General features: G+C 38.7%; 1 protein-coding gene across 1 annotated transcript in view; it reads left to right on the forward strand.

Moving 5' to 3' along the window:
* Positions 1-20,284, forward strand: part of cd276 (CD276 molecule) — a 141,602-nt gene that overhangs the window by 37,712 nt on the left and 83,606 nt on the right. The window contains exons 3-4 of the mRNA XM_017714200.2: positions 2,906-3,253; positions 10,431-10,727. Coding sequence (XP_017569689.1) covers positions 2,906-3,253; positions 10,431-10,727 — 645 coding nt within the window. The remainder of the gene's footprint in view (positions 1-2,905; positions 3,254-10,430; positions 10,728-20,284) is intronic.

The raw sequence follows: 20,284 nt of genomic DNA on the forward strand, positions 1-20,284 counted from the left end.
TAAGTACACTTATACACTTAAGTGAAATAAGTATTGAACACGTCACCAATTTTCTAAATATATTTCTAAAGGTACTATTGACATGAAATTCTCACCAGATGTTGTTAACAACCCATCCAATCCACACATGCAAAGAAATCGAACCATAGATGTCCATAAATTATGTGTAATACTGAGAAAGGACACAGGGAATTGTGCACATGAAGAAAGAGAGGTGCAAAAAGCCATGGAAAGTCATGACACCAGCTGAAATCTATCAGTAATTAGAGAACAATCCTGACACAGTGCAAATTAATATTAGCTGGTTCAACCTATAAAAAGGTGTCTCATTACCAAGGTGACACACAAGAAACATCTCATGATGGGTAAAACCAGTGAGCTTTCTCAAGACCTTCGCAACCTTATTGTTGCAAACATACTGATGGCGTTGGTTACAGAAGAATTTCTGAACTATTGAAGGTTCCAGTGAGCACTGTTGGGGTCATAATCCAGAAGTGGAAAGAACATAATTTTACTATAAACTGGCCACAACCAGGTGCTCCCTGCAAGATTTCAGACAAAGGAGTGAAAAGATTTATCAGAAGAGTTGTCCAAGAGCCAAGGACTACTTGTGGAGAGCCACAGAAAGACCTGGAATCAGCAGGTACAATTGTTTAAAAGAAAACAATAAGTAATGCACAACCACCATGGGCTGTATGCACGCTCCCCATGTAAGACTCCACTGCTGAAGAAAAAGCATGTTGAGGTGCATTTAAAGTTTGCTCAACAACATTTAGACAAGCCTGTGAAATACTGGGAGGATATAGTCGGTCAGATGAGACCAAAATTGGACTCTTTGAATATCACCCTAAAAACACCATACCAACAGTGAAGTTTGGAGGTGGGAACATCATGGTGTGGGGCTGTTTTTAAGCATGTTGCACTGGCATGCTTCAAATAATTGAAGGAAGGATGAATGGACAAATATTCCAAGACATTCTTGATAAAAATCTGCTGCCATCTACCAGGATGATGAAGATGAAACAAGGGTGGACATTTCAGCAAGACAATGATCCCAAACACACAGCCAAGAAACTCTCAACTGTTTTCAGAGAAAGAAAACAAAGCTGCTAGAATGGCCCAGCCAATCATCTGACTTGAATCCAATTAAAATTCTATGGAGTGAACTAAAGCTCAGAGTTCATAGAAGGAGCCCACGGAGCCTTGAGGATTTGAAGAGTATTTGTGTGGAAGAATGGTTCAAAATCATCAATGCATGCGACTACTTTCTCCATACAGGAGGCATCTTGAAGCTGTCATCACCAACAAAGGCTTTTGTATGAAGTGTTAAATAAATTTCAGTAAGCCTGTTCAATACATTTTCCCTGTGTCATTTCTCATTATTACACATAACTTAATTTATGGACAACTATGGTTTGATTTCTTTGCATGTGTGGATTGGATGGTTTATTACCGACACTTGGTGAGAATTTCTTGTCAATAGCACCTTTAGAAATATATTTACTTAGAAAATTGGTGACATGTCCAATACCTTTTTCACCCGCTGTAGATGCTATGTTTCAAGAGATTTTACTTTGATCTGTTCATCCTGAAAAAAAAAACATTTTGTGTGTAAATGATCACTGTTTCTACAGTTCTCATAGCTTAATTGTGAGTGAGTGGAGCTGAACTGCTGTAAGCTGAATTGGCACATACAGTATCTGTAAATATGTTGGTTTCATGACATAACAAAAACAATGAGTGAGACATAAGAGAGCTTTTTTCTAGGGATTGCGTGAACTGCAGAATGTTCTACTTCTATCTTTTTAATAGAAAATGTTAGTTTTTCTGTCATATGGACCACACTTCTGCACACTTTAATGCCCAAGTACTGTTTATTTAATGAATTGAAAAAATTAGAGAGAAAAAATGTTTACAAATGTGACTTTTGCAAAGTTATGACACATTTTATATGTTAATGTTTTTTTGTGCAGTTTTAATTTTTACCAACATGTAAAAGCAAATAAATAGAAATTGTGTGCTAAATTTAGCAGAAAATATCATATTTAAGTGTGTTCTCTGTAGAGGATTTGATTTTGATTTTTAACCTGAGATCAACAAAACATGACATTTGGCCTGGGATGTTCGAACCTTTGCATATGACTAGCTGCAATCCATAGGTTTAAATGACATTTAAAAATACATCCTAGGACGTAACAATATCCACCTATGAAGTCCATGGATGTTTAGCCCCGCCCATACTCACTGAAGTTATAAGGAGTGTTTCAGCTCAGTGCCTGTTGAATGAGGCAAAATACAGAGCAGCCAATCAGAACAAAGGTCATTTATCATGTCAATCATGTCAAGCCAAGAAACACAAACGGTCACTAACTCTAGGGAATAAAAAGAGGGCGGAAAACAATCGATTAATTATGACCATTTTTGGAACACAAAACCAAACAAACGTTAGAAGTTAGAAGTGGACCTTAGGGTTTAAAGATAAAATACAATAAAAATGTAGGATATGAGCCTTTTAAATTATTGACCTTTCAATGATTCGTACAACACTAATTCTACCATCAGTTTAGTAAAATATGATGTAGTTATTAGATGGTATCCATAAAGGAGAGTGCATGTGCGTGTGATTGACCCTGCCTGTCTGGATTTAACATGCCTTAGATGTTTGCTTACAAAAGAGCTAATTGGGAATTTCACATCATTCTATAGAAGGGCTGATGCTGATTTATCAAAGCCTAACTACAAATAACTCTGTTTGATAATTCTTCATGTTGATAAAGCAGGACATCAGAAGATTCTTCATGATGACAATACAGATGATCACTGGCCTGTCTGTCTGTGGAAGCAAGGCCTTGATGCTTATTAGCCTCATTAAAATTTCTCTGTCTCTCTCTTTGTCTCTCTCTAGCTCTGGAAGTGCATGTCCCGAACTCTCCGGTGGTGGTGCTGTTTGGAACCGACACCATCCTCAACTGCACCTTCTCTGGGGTCTCGACTTTTAACCTGTCGCAGCTGGCTGTGTTCTGGCAGCTGATGGACGCTCAGCAATCCGTGCACAGTTACTGGAAACAGCAGGACCAGCTGACTGACCAGGCAGAGCGGTTTGCTAACAGGACCAGCCTGTTCCATGGGCAGTTAGCATCCGGGAATGTCTCCCTGCTGCTAAAGAGGGTCCGCGTGGTAGACGAGGGGACCTACACCTGCTTCGTTAGCATGGAGAGCCACAGCAGGGGCGCCATATTAATGCAGGTGGCAGGTGACTGACCACTTATTCTTCATTCCCTTTATTACATTTTCAGCATTTATTGTCCTATAGGGGAACTCAAACATGGTCCACAGTTTTACATATATATATATATATATATATATATATATATATACACACACACACACACACACACACACACACACACGCACACACACAACACTAGCAGTCAGGATTTCTTTAGTGCTTTCAGGAGATTCTCAGTATGACACACTTGTGTAAAGCATGCTGGGTCTTGTAGTGACAGAATACAAAATCATGAGATCTGTTAAACCGATTAGGCTGAGGGATGCATTCTCGCACTACAGAAAATTACATATCTTGACAAATGACATATTAAATGCTAGTTTTAGCGTGGAATGCCCCTTCAGGAGAGAAGAAAGAAACATTCTTTACAGTAATGCATATTAATGCAATGACATCATTTCTATTGGTCCATTCAACATGAGAATACTCTCATTATGTAAAGGGCAGCCAACATTTTCAAAAGATGTAAAGTAATAAAAAAGATATTGATGACAGAGTGAGTGAGTTTACATGTGCTCAATAATCCGATTATAATTGGATTTCTGCAGTTATCCCGTCATTCAAATGGTCATGTAAGAAATCTGATAAAGAGAGAGGGATTTTAGCTCAGTAATCAGATTTCTCAATGCATGTAAACTACTCTGATTTCTATCAGATTTTTTGGTTTGCGCATGTGCAAGAACAGACAGCGGTACCAGATATAAGCAAGCGACATTGCTGCGAGATGGCAGCAAAACACTTTTGGAGAGGCGCTAAAACCAAACACAAAAGGAAGGATTTAAAAATTCTGCATCTTCTAAATTATGTATGTTCATATTTTCAGGTAAAGTGGCCCAAAGTTTTAAAAAAGTTTATGTCTTCTTCTGTGAGTTTACTGTCTGGTTGCAAAGCAGAAATCTGACTGCCTGACTCATGTAGACCCAGAGTTTTCCCATTATCTGATTGAAGTGCATGTAAATGCATTGATCAGATTACTGACAAAATCTTATTTTCTGCAGTTATCAGATTATTAAGTGCATGCAAATGCACTCAGTATCACAATAACCTAAACCACGTGTCAGGCTCAGGTCCTTGTGGGCCAAAACACTGCAGACTTTAGCACATTGCCTCATTAAATACACCTGATTTAATGCATTAACTGATTAGCATGACCATTATGACCTGAATGCAGAGCCTTAGATGGGGATAAACGTTAATATCTACAATCCTTTGGCCTCAAAAGTCCCCAGTTTGACCTGGCTGATGTAAACTGTACTAAAGTTTGCTTTATGTAACATGAATATTAGTCACACTGCACTACTGTGTTATTTTTAATACTTTATTTTGTGTTTCAGTAGTAGATCAATATTTCCTTGAGCCTGGGTTAATTAAGATGGACACAAATGATAATGTATCCACCTGCTGGACCTGTATGTTATGTGCAGATTTAAAATATCATTTAGAATCACAATCAGCTATAAAAAGCAGCATTTCTGCATCTCTGGCATTAAAACACATAGTCATTCTTCAAAACCTGGGCTGTGATTTCAGTAGTTTCAGGTGGTGATTCATTGGCTAATGTGCACTGTAGACTTGATACACCTTGATATTCCTCTCATATCCTTCTCTCTGGGTTTGACAGATTTTGCAATATATGAAGGAAATCAGAAAGTATTCCTGTGAGCTTTATTATTAGAGTGAGCCTTGAATGCGATTTGTGGGCTCATATTTTATTGCCTGCTGTGCTACAAGGTCATCCTCTGATACAAAACAAAACATCATGCATCACAGAAAAACATTAATACAGCTGTACCGTCTATATATGGACAGTAGCAGCGAACTTGCATGACTGATGTGTTGGCGCGGTCCAGACACTGGTCTCATGATTCTCGGCATGGACTCAATCATAGCGAAAGTCAATAACGTGATAAACAGTGACAGTGTCTGGATCAGCATGCTGAGGCTTTGATTATGAACTTTATAAGTTTTTTTATAAGATTGATTGGCCACTCTAATCCCCTAAGAGGCGATTTGTCTGTTCAGGTATGGCCTTATGTGCTCTTATTCTCACAGCTAAGTACACTGCCACTTAGGATGATACATTGTCATTCACCGTTGATTGCATTTGCTCTCTTCGTCTCTCTCTGTGTTTCTCAGCGGAGGCCAAAGTGCCTTTTTCATCTCTGAAGATGCACTGCATTAAGCAACGTTAACGCTCAGAAATCCGTAGCTTTGTGTCTGATTTTCAGGACTTGGCTCAGTCGGAGGAAAAACAATCATGGCATTTCCGGTGCAGCCAAATTGCGTGCCATGTTTGAGATCTGTAGGCTTATATTTAGCTCTCTCTATATTTCTTTCTTTCTTTCTTTCTTTCTTTCTTTCTTTCTTTCTTTCTTTCTTTCTTTCTTTCTTTCTTTCTTTCTTTCTTATCTCTTTTCTGTCTTTCTCTCTCTCTATCTATCCATCTCACTCTTTTGCTTACTCTGTCTTTTTTATTCAATTTAATCCCAACCCTTTCTCTCTCTCTCTCTCTCTCTCTCTCTCTCTCTCTCTCTCTCTCTCTCTCTCTGTCTCTTGCCCTCTCACTCTCTTTCACTATTCATTCTCTCATTCCCTCTATTTTCCTGTCTTTTTCTTTCTCTTGCTCTCTGTCTCCCTCTCTACTTCATCATTCTTTCTCTTTTCTGTTTTTTCTCTCTCACCACCTCCTTTTTTAAATGTTTATCTCCTAGTTTCTCTCTCTCTTTCTATGGTGTATTTCTTTCTGTCTTTCTTTTCCCTTTCCTTCTTTCCTTTTCTCTCTCTCTCTCTCTCTCTCTCTCCTAATTTTTCTTTTTGTATCCACCATTCCCTTACTTCTCTTTTCTTTCATTTTTCTTTTTCAGTTTTTTTTCTGTCTCTTTTCCACCCTTTTTAAATTTTCTTTTCCTGTTCTAATCATTTATCATTTGATTTTTCCCATTTTTGTGTTCTTTATTATTTGTTATTTTTATTTGCTTAATCATTCATCTGCATGTTACTCTGCCTTTCTGCCTTGTTGGTGCAAGTGTAGAACAAATTTCCTCTATTAGTGCTGTCACAATTACTTGATTAAACTCACTTACTCGAAGTATATTGATTAAAATTAACCTTCTCAATGATTCAGCAGTCATTAGTTGGCAATTTGCATGATCATGCATATTTTAAGTTCTCCTGCTGCTCTTTGGACGTCTAAAAACTGTACAAGTAAGTAATAATGAGTTCCCTAGTCTCAGAGCGCCTCAGAATACTCTGTAGTTTGGTTTCCCAATCAGGAATTAATCCTAATCCTGGGCTGTATTGCCCTTTAGATAAAGAATCTCCAAGCATGCCATCTCCATCTATGTAGTCCAGACTTCATCTCTCTCTGGGAAACCCACCTAGTATCTACAAAGGTATCCAGACAGCCCTTCTAATCACTGAAGTCAGAAACATAAATCTTAACCCATGACAGGTGTTCAATTGCACACTAATTGCAGGTATAATTTCCATAGAAAGGCCTGAGATGCCCAATGCCAAACACCAGCTGTGGAACAGTGGAACTCCATTCTCTGGAGTGATGGAGCTCCATCTAATATCTTTTGGATGAGTTGGGTTGGCATTTGTGATCTAGAATTAATCATTCAACATCAGTACCTCAGTAATACTGTTCAGAAGAAACATTGAGTGCGTTTACATGCACTTAATAATCTGATAACTGCAGAAAATCTGATTTTGTCAGAAATCCAATCAGCATGCACTTGAGTAGTCAGATAATTGGGACACTCAAGGTCTACATGAGTCAGGTAGTAATCAGATTTCTGCTTTGCAACTGGCCAGTAAACTCACAGAAGACCTGATAAAACTCAAACTTCATGCCATGGCTTTTTTTTAAATATTGCACAACATTACCTGAAAATATTTACATACATCATCTAGAAGATGAAGAATATTTATTTATCCTTCATTTTGTCCAGAATGTAGTTGGTTTCAGTGTTGCTCCAAAGTGTTTTGCTGCCATCTTGTGGCAAAGCTGCTTGCTTATTTCCAGTACAGCAGTCTGTTCTGCAGACTGAAAAATCCAAAAGAAATCAGAGTAAGAGTTTACATGAACTGAGAACTCTGATTACTAAGCTAAAATCCAGCACTCTTTATCAGATTTCTTAATTGGATTTCTGGATCAAAGTATGGTTTTTACATGACCATTTGAATAATTAGATAACTGTAGAAATCTGATTATGATCGGATTACTGAGTGCATGTAAATGGAGGAGTGGGTGAGTTGCACGCGTTCTTTGAGCTGCTTTACATCCAAAAATTCTTGAATAATTGATAACCAGTAATGTTCAGCCATCATTTACAGTTTATATGATGAGTGTGTGTGTGTGTGTGTGTGTGTGTGTGTGTGTGTGTGTGTGTCCTCTGGTAAAAGATGTAGAGAGTAAAAAGAATCTACACAGAGACGTGTGTGTGTGTCTGTGTGTGTGTCTGTCTGTGTGTGTGTCTGTCTGTGTGTGTGTGTGTGTGTGTGTGTGTGTGTGTGTGTGTGTCAGTCAAATGAACAGTGCCGGAGGTTGCAGTCTTACTGAGATCAGTCCCCCCTTCTTTTCCTTTAAAACATTGCAACATCCTGATTGCACTTCCACCCTTGTACCTGTGCCCCTCCCCTTTGTTTGCTGGGCTTTGATTGGCTCTGGGAATTAGGCTGCCTCCCCATAGCCCAGGAGACACTAGTGCTGTGATTTCTCCATCTGAGAGAACCAACCCTTGTCACCTCCTTCATCCACAAAACACACACACAGACTCCACTGCAACTCGTTTTCCCAGTGGTTCCTCTGAGCTGTGGGAATGAGGGAAAGAGTGTGAAGGTCCCTCCAGGGGAGGAGTGTGTGAGTGGATGCTCTCTGTCTGATGTCAAACTGTGTGCGTGTGTGTGTGTGTGTGTGTGTGTGTGCTTTGCTAAGCTTCCTGAATGTAATTAAGGCTTTAATAGCCAGCATGTCAAGCTGTTCCCAGGATGAGGCACAGTGGTAGATGGCTAAGCTACATGCTAACCTCTCTCACTCACTCCTCTGTCCTTCTTTCCACTAGGGCTGGAAAAAATAATTTATTCTGAGATTTAGCAATGTGCATCCAGAGACATTAGACAGAGACAGTAGACATAAAGTAGGACACTTTGGCTCAACCTGGCTTGGAGGATGAAGAGATAGAATCCCACTAATGTATGCATTTTTACAGTCATACATTGGTGACATAATAATGAATAAATGGCAAGAATGACATTTAATAAAAACACAGTTTTCATTTTAGCAAAATTGCAAACAGTCTAATCCAGAGTTTGGCCTCAAGTTTAAGAATTTACTGTAAAGCTGCAAAACATAGAAGTAAAACATGGATATCTGTTACAAGCATCAAATGTCCACGTTTAGGTTAGAACTGCTATAAGTAGTATTACAACCATTCTGGGTAAATCAAAGCACAGCAGTGTTAGCTTTGTGCTAACATAACATTGAAAACCCACTACACTGAAGCACTACACTCTCAGAAATAAAGGTATAAAACTATCACTGGGGCAGTGCCCCTCTTGGCACTGGAGAGGTACCTTCAAGGGTACATCTTGGTACCTTTAGTCATCGAACATAATTATACCATAATCCAATGAAATGATATCTTCTAAGTTGTATTGACTCCACACACCCCATCTCGTCTCCAGGCTTTTTATTGTATTGTTCTGGTTTAAAACATTCGGTTATGAAAAGATACAAATATATATTTTTTACCTGGAAAAACTTATTTAAATACACAATTGAAACTTAAAACCACTGATGTACCTTTGAGGGTACATTTACAGATAGAGAGTCATCTCTGCTGTATAGATGGGCTACAGTCTGTAGCTTTAGACCACCATTTGTGGTAGAATATACCTGATACGTTTGCACCTATAATGTCACTACCATGTCAGTGTCACTGTTGTGTTGAGAATAATAGTAATACCTAGTCAGCAGTGATCTTGTGACCATGGATGGATGGGGTAGAAGGTGGCTAACAATTTGTACAGCGGCAGTAAAGCAACCAGTCGTCTGACCTGCATGTCTGTGTAAGCACCATCAACACACATATATATATATTAACATATTGTCAAGAAACATTCTGCACTTTTTACAACAGCACGACTGTTTAATCAGAGTTCGGTTGCTACATTGGCCTGCTCTCCTATTGATAACGTGATGTATTATGAAGTGCGAAACATGACGACAAAGGCCCTGTATGGCTGCACAATTGAAGATTTGTATAAAAGCAAACATTTCAAAACTGGATCAATTGGTGTGTTCAGTCCAAAGTATTATTAAAGGGAAAAGTAATGTAACACACACACACACACACACACACACACACACACACACACACACGCACACACATTCTAAGCCGCTTATCCTCCTGGTTCATGAGGGGAGCTGGACCCTATTCCAGCAGCCATTGGGTGGAAGGCAGGATACACCCTGGACAGGTCACTATTCCATCTCAGGGCAGACACACAGATATATGTGTTCACACACACTCACACCTGGGGCAATTTAGCATGTCCAACTTGCCTAACTGCATGTCACTGGACTGTGGTAAGAAAACAGAAAATGATGCAAAACATTGATGATTAAATATGCTCACGTGCCAATTTGTTTGGAATAGTATTTGGATGAGATTTGGAATATATCTACAAAAAAATGTAATTCATAAGATAAAACATCAGTATGTTTTTATGTTGTTTTCAATACAGTTCAAACAAAATTTACTGATCACAACAATAAAGAACCTCTTGTATTTGTTTCTTTTAGCCTTAAATGACCAGGGCTCAGCATGGGCCCAAAGGTTTATTACCTGCTTTTTTAAGAATATCTCAGTCAATTTACATTGAAGTCCCTGTAGTTACTGAATAATAAGCCACAGTATGTAATAAGCCTGAGATTTTAAGGGGTTAAAGAACCTTTTAATAATGGCCCAAGAAGGGGTTCCACTATTGTGACTGGTCAACACTTTTTCAGTACCGCTTTTGCTGAGTGTGTAGTTTATAATTTTGCCCTTATGTAGTGGACATATAAAGTAGGTGGACCTGTTAAAGTGGTCAGTAAGTGGACAGTAATTCACAACTCTGTGTGTCTCTTTTTCAGCCCCCTACACTAAGCCTTCTGTGACCTGGGAGGGCGACGCTAACCCCAAGCCAGGTGACGTGGTTGCCCTGACCTGCATGGCGTATGGAGGATTCCCCGAGGCTAAGGTGCTGTGGCAGGACGGCAGCGGCCGCAACTTCACGGAGAACGCCACTGTGTCATCAGTAGCCAATGATCAGGGCCTCTTCACCATCAAGAGTGTTCTGACAGTGACCCTGGAGCCTAACAACACCTACAGCTGCAAACTGACCAATCCACGGCTAGGCGACGAGGGTCATGCATTTGTCACCATCACAGGTGAGCGGACATAATACTGGTCAGTCAGCATCATACTGTAGTCGGGTAGGTGCTTAACTGCACTACATGCTGTAGTTAACTGTGACACAATGTTCTCTGTGTCATCATCTCTCAAAATAACATCTGTTCCAGCCCTGAATTCTTTTACTAATCATTCAGAAGTTAATCAAAACAATCTAAAGTCTATCAAAAGTCAATTAAATCCTAGCTTTCCCCCCTGTTTCTCATAGCTATTCTTTTGCCCAAGCTAAATGGGAAGAAAATAATGAATTGTCCAATTATGGTCCAATAAGCATAGCCATCAGTTCTCTTCCATTGTTAAATGAGTTGAGTGGATGATTATTTCACAGATTATCTCCATGAAATTAGAATGAGCCTTCATCAGAGATTTTGTGCTTAATGGATGGATGAGGCTTGAAAAGGAGGTCTAACCGAGGCTGGCTTTAGCCTCGGCTTAGCCCAGATATTCAGCCCCAGGGGCTGCAGGCAGTATGCAGGGCTGAAAGTGAAGCAGAGGTCAGTGGGGTCATAAGGTTGAGCTCCACTGGTCTGGTAAATTGTGAAGCTGTCTGGGACAGGGATGGCGCCGATGCTGAAAAAGATGAAGGCGGACAGGCTTCACTTAACTCTGATGGTTAACAGCAACTGGACGGAGATACTAATATTCTCAGGTGGTGAAATTTCCATATGGCCTTTATCCTGATCTCATGTTGACTCTGGCTAATCAAATCAGTTCATCTATTTAATTTGAATGTACTAATTGGGTAATTGAAAGTGTGGCAGTATGTCTTCATGGAGCAATGGTAAAATGCTTTGATTTCTTCATTGCAAATGTAGCGTTTGAAATACACGCTGTCTGGTGGTGCAGAGCTTTTGCAAATGCTTTGCTCTGTACCAGAAGAGGTTTCCTGACCCCATGGCCGGCTTCAGGACCCTTCCTAGAGCTTAAAGTGACCAGCTGGGTGGAAATAAAAAAATTCCTCTCGCGCTATGAGCTTGTCTCATCTAGAAATGGCTTTTAAGGAAAAAGCAGCAGAGACATCAACATCAGCTAAAGAAACTTTTGGAGGAGCAGGCTTGTGCAGGTTGCTTTCGGTACTGTATTACATTTATGATGCTCTTCTACATCAGTATCAGAGAAACTTTAGGGCATTTTGCAATGTTGAAAATCTATTTTAGCGTAAAGTAACAGTGATAATTTATTTAATACTACTATTACTACTACTAATATACTACTACTCCTGCTGCTGCTACTACTACTACTACTACTACTACTAATATAGTACTACTGCTGCTACTGCTACTAGTAGTATACTACTGCTACAACTACTACTAATATACTATTACTGCTGCTAATACTACTACTACCACTACTGCTACTACTACTACTAATATAGTACTACTGCTGCTACTGCTACAAGTACTACACTATTGCCACTGCTAATATATTACTACTTCAAATATAGTACTACTACTACTGCTACTACTATGACTGCTACTAATATTACCACTAATATACATTTATACTACTACTACTATTAATAGAGTACTACTACTACTACTGCTACTACTGCTACTGCTGCTACTACTACTTCTACTAATATACTACTATTACTACTGCTGCTGCTACTACTACTACTACTAAAAAAGCATGGAACAATTCTTGGAGCCATTCTTGGAACAGCCTTAATGTTGATTTGCTGTTTTATTAAAGGCACGTACTCGACGCTCAGCATTTGTTATAGTTTCATAATTTTAATTATGAATAAGGTCACTGTTGCACGGTCAAAATATAACGACTTTACAATCATCAGCAAAAATGTACATGGTGAGAGTGAAAATGCCATTTAAATCTGTTCTATCAATATGCCCCAGAGCGAATAGGTTGTAAGCTGCAGGCTGGAGGAGCAGTCCCAGCTCTGCCATCCCCATCTGTAGCTCCATCAGCTTGGCCACCACAGCCATAAAATGTGTTAGTAAACAAGTGGTGGATTGCATCTCCAAGCTGCGGGATCACGGAAACGTTGTTTGATATGAAAATGTATTTGTATTTGTTTACAACAGCTGCTGTATGCTTAACAACTTGGATAATTAATTTTGACCTAGCACAGCTAAGCTATGTTTGTGTGGATAGTAAATGTAGTGTGTGTTTTCTATTTGTAGCGAATCAAAATAAGATTGGACATGCACAAATAGAGCTTCACTGTTAGAGCTACCTTTAGCATATACTAAGCTTATTTATTTATTTATTTGTTTTTTATTTATACTTTAATTTAACCATGCAAGTCACTAAGAACATATTATTCATGGTGGCCTGACATGCAGCAGAAGCTACTTGAGAGAGAGGAAAACAGAAAATAGGGCATGTGCCATAATTCCAAGGGTGGCAGAGTTACCTGAGTTTAGAGGCCATCATCAAATTCTCCAAAAGGAATGGAATTTGGCAAGACGCTTAGTTTGATAAGGTTAACTGCTTCCAGCTCAAATTTCTTAGCCTTTTCAAATTGTCCACTGGAATCATTTAAAAGTGAGCTATCCCCCCAGATTCACTTCAGACAACAGATTTAACACTTAGGATCATTGCTTTCATTCTGCTGTACTGTTTAAATGAAATGACCTGATTACATAATTAATTTTATAGTTCTGTAATGGATTGTATAGACAAGTTAGAGTCTGTGCTTTGCCTCATTTCCTTTGTTTCAATGTCAGGAATTCACATTTTTTCTCACATGCAAAAAAACTACATATAATAACTTAATCCACGCTAATCAAAACTACAAGGTGAAGTGGACTTTAAGTCGGTATAACAGAGCCACTGTTATCCTAGGTGGTTGCTAAGGTGTTGCTATGTTATCCCAGGTAGTTGCTAAGTGTTGCTATGCTATCCCAGATGGTTGCTAGGAGTTGCTATGCTGTCCCAGGTGGTTGCTAGGTGTTGCTATCTTGTCTCAGGTGGTTTCTAGGTGTTGCTCTTTTATCCTAGGTAGTTGCTAGCTGTTGCTATGTTGTCACAGTTGGTTACTAGGCCATTGCTGTGTTATCCAAGGTGGCTGCTACAGTGTGGCTAGGCTGTTGCTATAGTGTCTATGCTATTATTTTTCATGTGTATGTATACATGTGCTAGTGTGTATGTGAGTCTGTATGGAATGCCCCTGAGGGGCAGTTTGATATCCTTTCTGACATTCGTTAGATTTCCTAAGGGGAGAAAAAAATGCATTTGAAAGAATGCTGTATGAAAAACATACATTCAATCAGGCCCAAAAGCACTTTTGCGCTATAGTCTATGGTTCTGCAAAGTTTTGTTGTTCTAATTCTTGTGAAAATGGTACCAAAAGTGTAGAATAGCAAAATAAAGAAAAGCTACCTGGATTTGTCAAGTAAGCTTAATTAAATATTTCCTCTAGTACTTATAAACACAGTGTCTTATAAATATTGATTAAAAGTTCTTTTTAAATTTAGTCAGATGTGAAGATTTCTCAGCTTCATAAGGCAATTCTGCATCCTCATGTCAACTCATGCAGTGTTTCTTCAATGCTAGTGAGTGTGCATTGACAACAGTTAAAAGAAAGAAAATGCCACTAAATATTTATATTTTTAAACAGTAGCTGCTCTTGCTCAAGGTCAGAGACTAAACTAGGTGAGATTAATGGGGATGAGACCAAGACAAGTCTGAAAATGTCTATTCTTGATTTGAGAAAAACTGGCACAAGCACTACACCACCAAATTCCCAGGCTGTTGGTTAGAACTTCTTGAAATGTATAGCAAAATACTTTAGTGTGCTACAGAGAGTCATGATGTGACTTAAAATAAGGCTGCAGTGGTCAGACAAACATTTTGCTAGCACCACAGTGGAGCTGTGCGATAAATACTGTTTGCACTGCAATCAGGGCAGCGTGCACCTTTTTAATGATCCAGGCAGGAATTGTATTACTGAAGAGACGAGAAAATCTGTTTAACATTCAAAAGAGAGTGTTCCAGTTGAGCAGACAGAGACCCAGAATCAGAACAACCACATTAAAATGTCACACTTCTCCTCAAATTCTGATTGAAAAATTACAGTAGAAATGCAGCCGCCAGACGAATAGACAGTGGGAAGAGCTTCAATGCTAGACATCCAGCCAAAGAAAGACGTGGACTTCTCTAGCTGACATTTAAATCCACACCTTGTGTAGAGGGTCTATGCAAATGGCACTTATTTGAAACACCTACCCAACAATAATCAGAGGTAATCAGGGAAATGTTGCAAGGCAAAGCAACACAATAGTAGCTGCCTGTTCTTATGGAGTGATCATGAAACACCTGAGACTTCTCAAAGGGCATCTTTGCATCTCTAACTAGGCTACATCTTCAGAATGTGTTTAGGCAAGAATTGCTTGTAAAGTTCTTGCTGTTCTTTTGTGGATGTTTATTGAGTTTTCTTGTTTATTTATGCGTACTGGTTCCAGGTGCCAAAAAACAAGAGTAAAGCCTAAGAATGCAGCTTTATGTGTTCTCAGTAAATGTGATTGTAAACATATTCCCAATTGAAACCCCACATTAGCCAGCTATCCCACAGCTTCTTTTTGAATGCAATGGAAGTTCTGATGATCCCCTCTAAGTTGACTTGTCAACTAATCATTCATAGCCTTCCTGCTTGACTAAAATTCTGCTTGACTAAGTGCATTTATGTATGTTTTTTATTTATATGTTTGATTATCTGTTGAATTTTAATCACATCTGTAGATATTTCTTCAAACAGAGGTAACATAAAAAATGTTAAATTAATAAATGACTAAATTACTATTGTGCCCAGGAAGCTACTAAAATGGCATAGCATCTCTAAACCTTTACATGATTATGCAAATTGTAAAAGCCCACTTGCATTCCAGTTTCGAAAAGTTCAGACTCCAATATTAATAATCAGAAAATAAATTAGCAAAATCTTTGACTCATTACCCATTTAAATGTTAAGCCATAGGTGCCAAATGTTGAAGAATGCTAAGGAAATCAACCTCAAGCGGATTATGTGAACAGTCGCTTGGCAGGCTAATAACTTAGCTCAACACACCGCAGAACAGGTTAGATTCCCTCTTTTTATCACTGCAATTTCAGCAACCTGACTTCACCCACTCAGTTTGTTTCTGCCTAACTTGCGGATATTGAGTCTGCATTGTGGTGTGTGGAGCTGACTTAGTCTGCTCACTAAGCTAATGTTAGCCTCTGCTGGTGACAAGGACAATATACTGGAGCGAGAACAGCATGGCTAATGGCACAACAAACAAAAAACACTACATCAAACTTGAGTACAAGTACAAAACCAAGCTGCTACAAGATGCCTTACTGTAGGTGAACAAGTGAGTCAACATTTATAAAAACAATGTTTTATTGCTTTTAAATGTTTCATAATAGTCTTGCACCATATACTGATAGCAAGAAAGCCAGAATATCCCTTTCACTCACTGTTCTAGAATTTGTTATCTATAGAATGTTCTTCTCATTGACACTGGTCTATGTTTTCCCCATTCACATTGTTCTAGAATGGTTCCTGCTTTTTACTGCTCTAAAATGTTCTTCCTATTCATACTTTTCTAGAATTTTTCCCCATTCACACTGTTGTAGAACATTTTATCCATTCATGGTGTTTAGAATGTTTCCCCCATTTGTACTGCTCTAGAATGTTCTCCCTATTCATGCTGTTCTAGAACTTTTCCCCAAATTGCTTTGCTCTAGAATGCTTTTCCCAATCATACTATTCTAAAATGTTTATCTTATTCATACTGTTTTCTCCATTTGCATTGTACTAGAATGCTTTATTCATTCATACTGTACTAGAATGTTCTCCCAATTCAAACTGTTCTCAAATATTGTCCATCATTCATGATGTTCTAGACTGTTTTGCATGTTTACACTAATCTAAACTATATTCTGTCTCATTCATACAGCTTAAAATCTTCTCCGTCATACAGACTGTTCTAGAATGGTTTTCCCATTCCCACTGTTCTAGAATGCCTCCCAAACATGCCCATCATTTGAGAATGTTCTCCTCTTGTCAAACTGCTGTCAAGCCAGAGCGACATGGCAGCATCTTCTACGACCCTGCAGGCCTCAGCTTTGGGGGATGCTTAAGTAATTGGCTCTTGAGAAGGCTGTAGCTATCGACCTCCAAATGTCTGAAGTATGAAGCACAAACCATAAAACGAGTGTGGAGGGTTCCTAGTAAATGGGGGGTGGAAGGATGATGAGGAGAAAGAGAACAACAGAAGGGCAAAGAGAGAAAGAGAGCGAGATGGGAAAGTGCTAGAGGGAGGATGAAAGAAAATAAGAGGAAGAAAGAGAGAGAGGGAGAAAGAGCATGGCAAAGAGAGAGACTGCAGGAGAGAGGTAAATTGAGATGAGAGTAAGGGGGATTGACAGTGTGTAATGGCAGTGGCTACAGTCTCTATGTGAACTGGCCCAGCTCTTAGCCTGGCCTCTGTGTGTGGCTGCAATGAAGCTGGCTGTTTAAGGCTAAATAGAAAGCCTGGCTCTTTCTGTGAATACAGGCTGACCACAAGGCACCACTGGACCTAACACTTGACAAAACACGCTCTTCATGCAAAGATCAGTCACTGTCCTCCCAGTTAAGAGATAATTAGAGTTATTAGAGTTATTGTATGTTCGTGTATTTACTAGGTCTCGTTAAGGTAAAACATCGCCTTCATGCTGTAAGTATCTGTGAGTCTTGTTAAAAACCAGAAGCACGTTAGAGGTAATTAGCCTTCAGCTGTGCAGATCTTTGGCTTTTGGCAAGAAGCTCTTCCCAATCTGCTAGGCTATATAGATGATAAATATGTCCATGATAAGAGATAAAAGTTGAATTGTTTAATATTGATGAGCATTTAAATGCATAATCATTTCTAATTTATTTTGGCATAACCTGTATAAATGTTCAAATATGCAGGGTTAGATGAAACAAAGACTCAACAGACTCTCAGTAAGAGGATATGAACATATGAGGGTCAGGATTAGGTTCTGGGTTGAGGTTAAGGTTAGGGTTAGGATTAGGGCCAGGGTTAGGTTTTGGGTAAGGTTAGGTTTTGTGTAATGGAAGTGACATATTAACAATACATCTGCTTAACGTAAGTAATGTATCAACAGAACATCTACAAGATCTTTACTCCAGTGTGTTCAACTACTTCACTACAGCTACTTCACTGATAGGTTGTTGATGTATTACTGGTACTTTGTTAAGAGTTTATTAATCATCTACAAATGACCTTTCCACATTTCCAAAGTGTTACCAACTTACTTTAATTCACATACTTTAATTGGATGAAATTAGACATTTTTACAACTAATAAAGTTCTGTGGCTGCAACTGTAAACTACCTTATTCTCTGCATCCCTATAGATTTACTGCAAATGGGCAACCAGCCAGTAGATGTTTATATTGTTATTATACAATTGTTATTGTTATTGTTATTATATTGTTTTATATACAAACTTTATGACTGATAAATAAATAAATAATTAGATAAATAAATAGACAAATAAATAAATAAATAAAATATTGACAACTTGGTCATTGATTCAAAAGCAGGAAGTAACCCCAAATATATATCTGTATTTATTGAAAGCTTACTCACAGATTCCTGCGAGTGATGACTTTGTATAGCTGCTTGATGAGAAACTGTTTAACCAGTTCTTACATATGTAGCTAGTTCCACATTGCTATGGGTCGAAAATTAGCCATGTTATTAAGGCTAAGTAACAGCAATTAATAAACATTACCACTAATGTCAATAATAAAACACTATGTATTTTGTTATTGATTAATTTTGCTTAGTGACATATGCACTCCCCATGCTCAGTACCAAAATGAGTGGTCCTTCATTTATGTAATTTTTAGCCATTAAATACTCGCCTGGTGAAAAAGCAGAAAACATACATTTTCAGAAATGGGAGAAATAGGTGAAACAGGCATAAACAGAACATTACACAAAAGCTTCAACTACTACAACCCCAATTCCAGTGAAGTTGGGACGTTGTGTAAAACATAAATAAAAACAGAATACGGTGATTTGCAAATCCTTTTCAACCTATATTAAATTGAATACACTACAAAGACAAGATATTCAATGTTCAAACGGATAAACTTTATTGTCTTTGCAAATATTCACTCATTTTGAATTTGATGCCTGTAACATGTTCAAAAGAAGTTGGGACAGGAGCAAAAAAAGACTGGGAAAGTTGAGGAATGCTCAAAAAACACCTGTTTGGAACATTCCACAGGTGAACAGGTTAATTGGAAACAGGTGAGTGTTATGATTGGGTAGAAAGGGAGCATCCCTGAAAGGCTCAGTCATTCACAAGCTAGGATGGGGCGAGGTTCACCACTTTGTGAACAACTGCGTGAACAAATAGTCCAACAGTTTAAGAACAACGTTTCTCATCTTTCAATTGCAAGGACTTTAGGGGTTTCATCATCTACAGTCCATAATATCATCAAAAGATTCAGAGAATCTGGAGAAATCTCTGCAAGTAAGCGGCAAGGCAGAAAACCAACATTGAATGCCTTTGACCTTTGATCCCTCAGGCGGCACTGCATTAAAAACCGACATCATTCTGCAACGGACTGACGCAAAGTGGAAAAGTGTCCTGTGGTCTGACGAGTCCACATTTCAAATTGTTTATAGAAATCATGGACGTCGTGTCCTCCGGGCCAAAGAGGAAAAGGACTGTCCAGACTGTTATCAGCACAAAGTTCAAAAGCCAGCATCTCTGATGGTGTGGGGGTGTGTTAGTGCCCAAGTGTAACTTGCACATCTGTGAAGACACCATTAATGCTGAAAGGTACATCCAGGTTTTGGATCAACATATGCTGCCATCCAAGCAACGTCTTTTTTAGGGACATCCCTGCTTATTTCAGCAAGACAATGCCAAGCCACATTCTGGACGTGTTACAACAGTGTGGCTTTGTAGTGAAAGAGTGCGGGTACTAGACTGGCCTGCCTGCAGTCCAGACCTGTCTCCCATTGAAAATGAGTGGCGCATTATGAAGTGCAAAATATGACAACGGAGACCCCGGACTGTTGAGCAACTGAAGTTGTACATCAAGCAAGAATGGAAAGAATTTCACCTACAAAGCTTCAACAATTTGTGTCCTCAATTCCCAAACACTTATTGAGTGTTGTTAAAAGGAAAGGTGATGTAACACAGTGGTAAACAAGCCCCTATCCCAACTTCTTTGGAACGTGTTGTAGGCATCAAATTCAAAATGAGTGAATATTTGCAAAAAACAATAAAGTTGATCTGTTTGAACATTAAATATCTTGTCTTTGTAGTGTATTCAATTGAATATAGGTTGAAAAGGATTTGCAAATCATCTTATTCTGTTTTTATTTATGTTTTACACAAGGTCTGAACTTCATTGGAATTGGGGTTGTACTACCAAACATTAACTGTATTTAGTGTGTCCACCCTTTGCCTTTATTACAGCTCCTACTCTTTTCAGGGGATGTACTTTCAGTTCTTCATTTAAATCTGCAGGGATATTTTTCCACATTTCCAAAGTTCAGTCTGAGAAGTTGGTTGCATTT

Source organism: Pygocentrus nattereri, chromosome 7, assembly GCF_015220715.1.
Source record: "Pygocentrus nattereri isolate fPygNat1 chromosome 7, fPygNat1.pri, whole genome shotgun sequence".
In the NCBI taxonomy this organism is placed as follows: domain Eukaryota; kingdom Metazoa; phylum Chordata; class Actinopteri; order Characiformes; family Serrasalmidae; genus Pygocentrus; species Pygocentrus nattereri.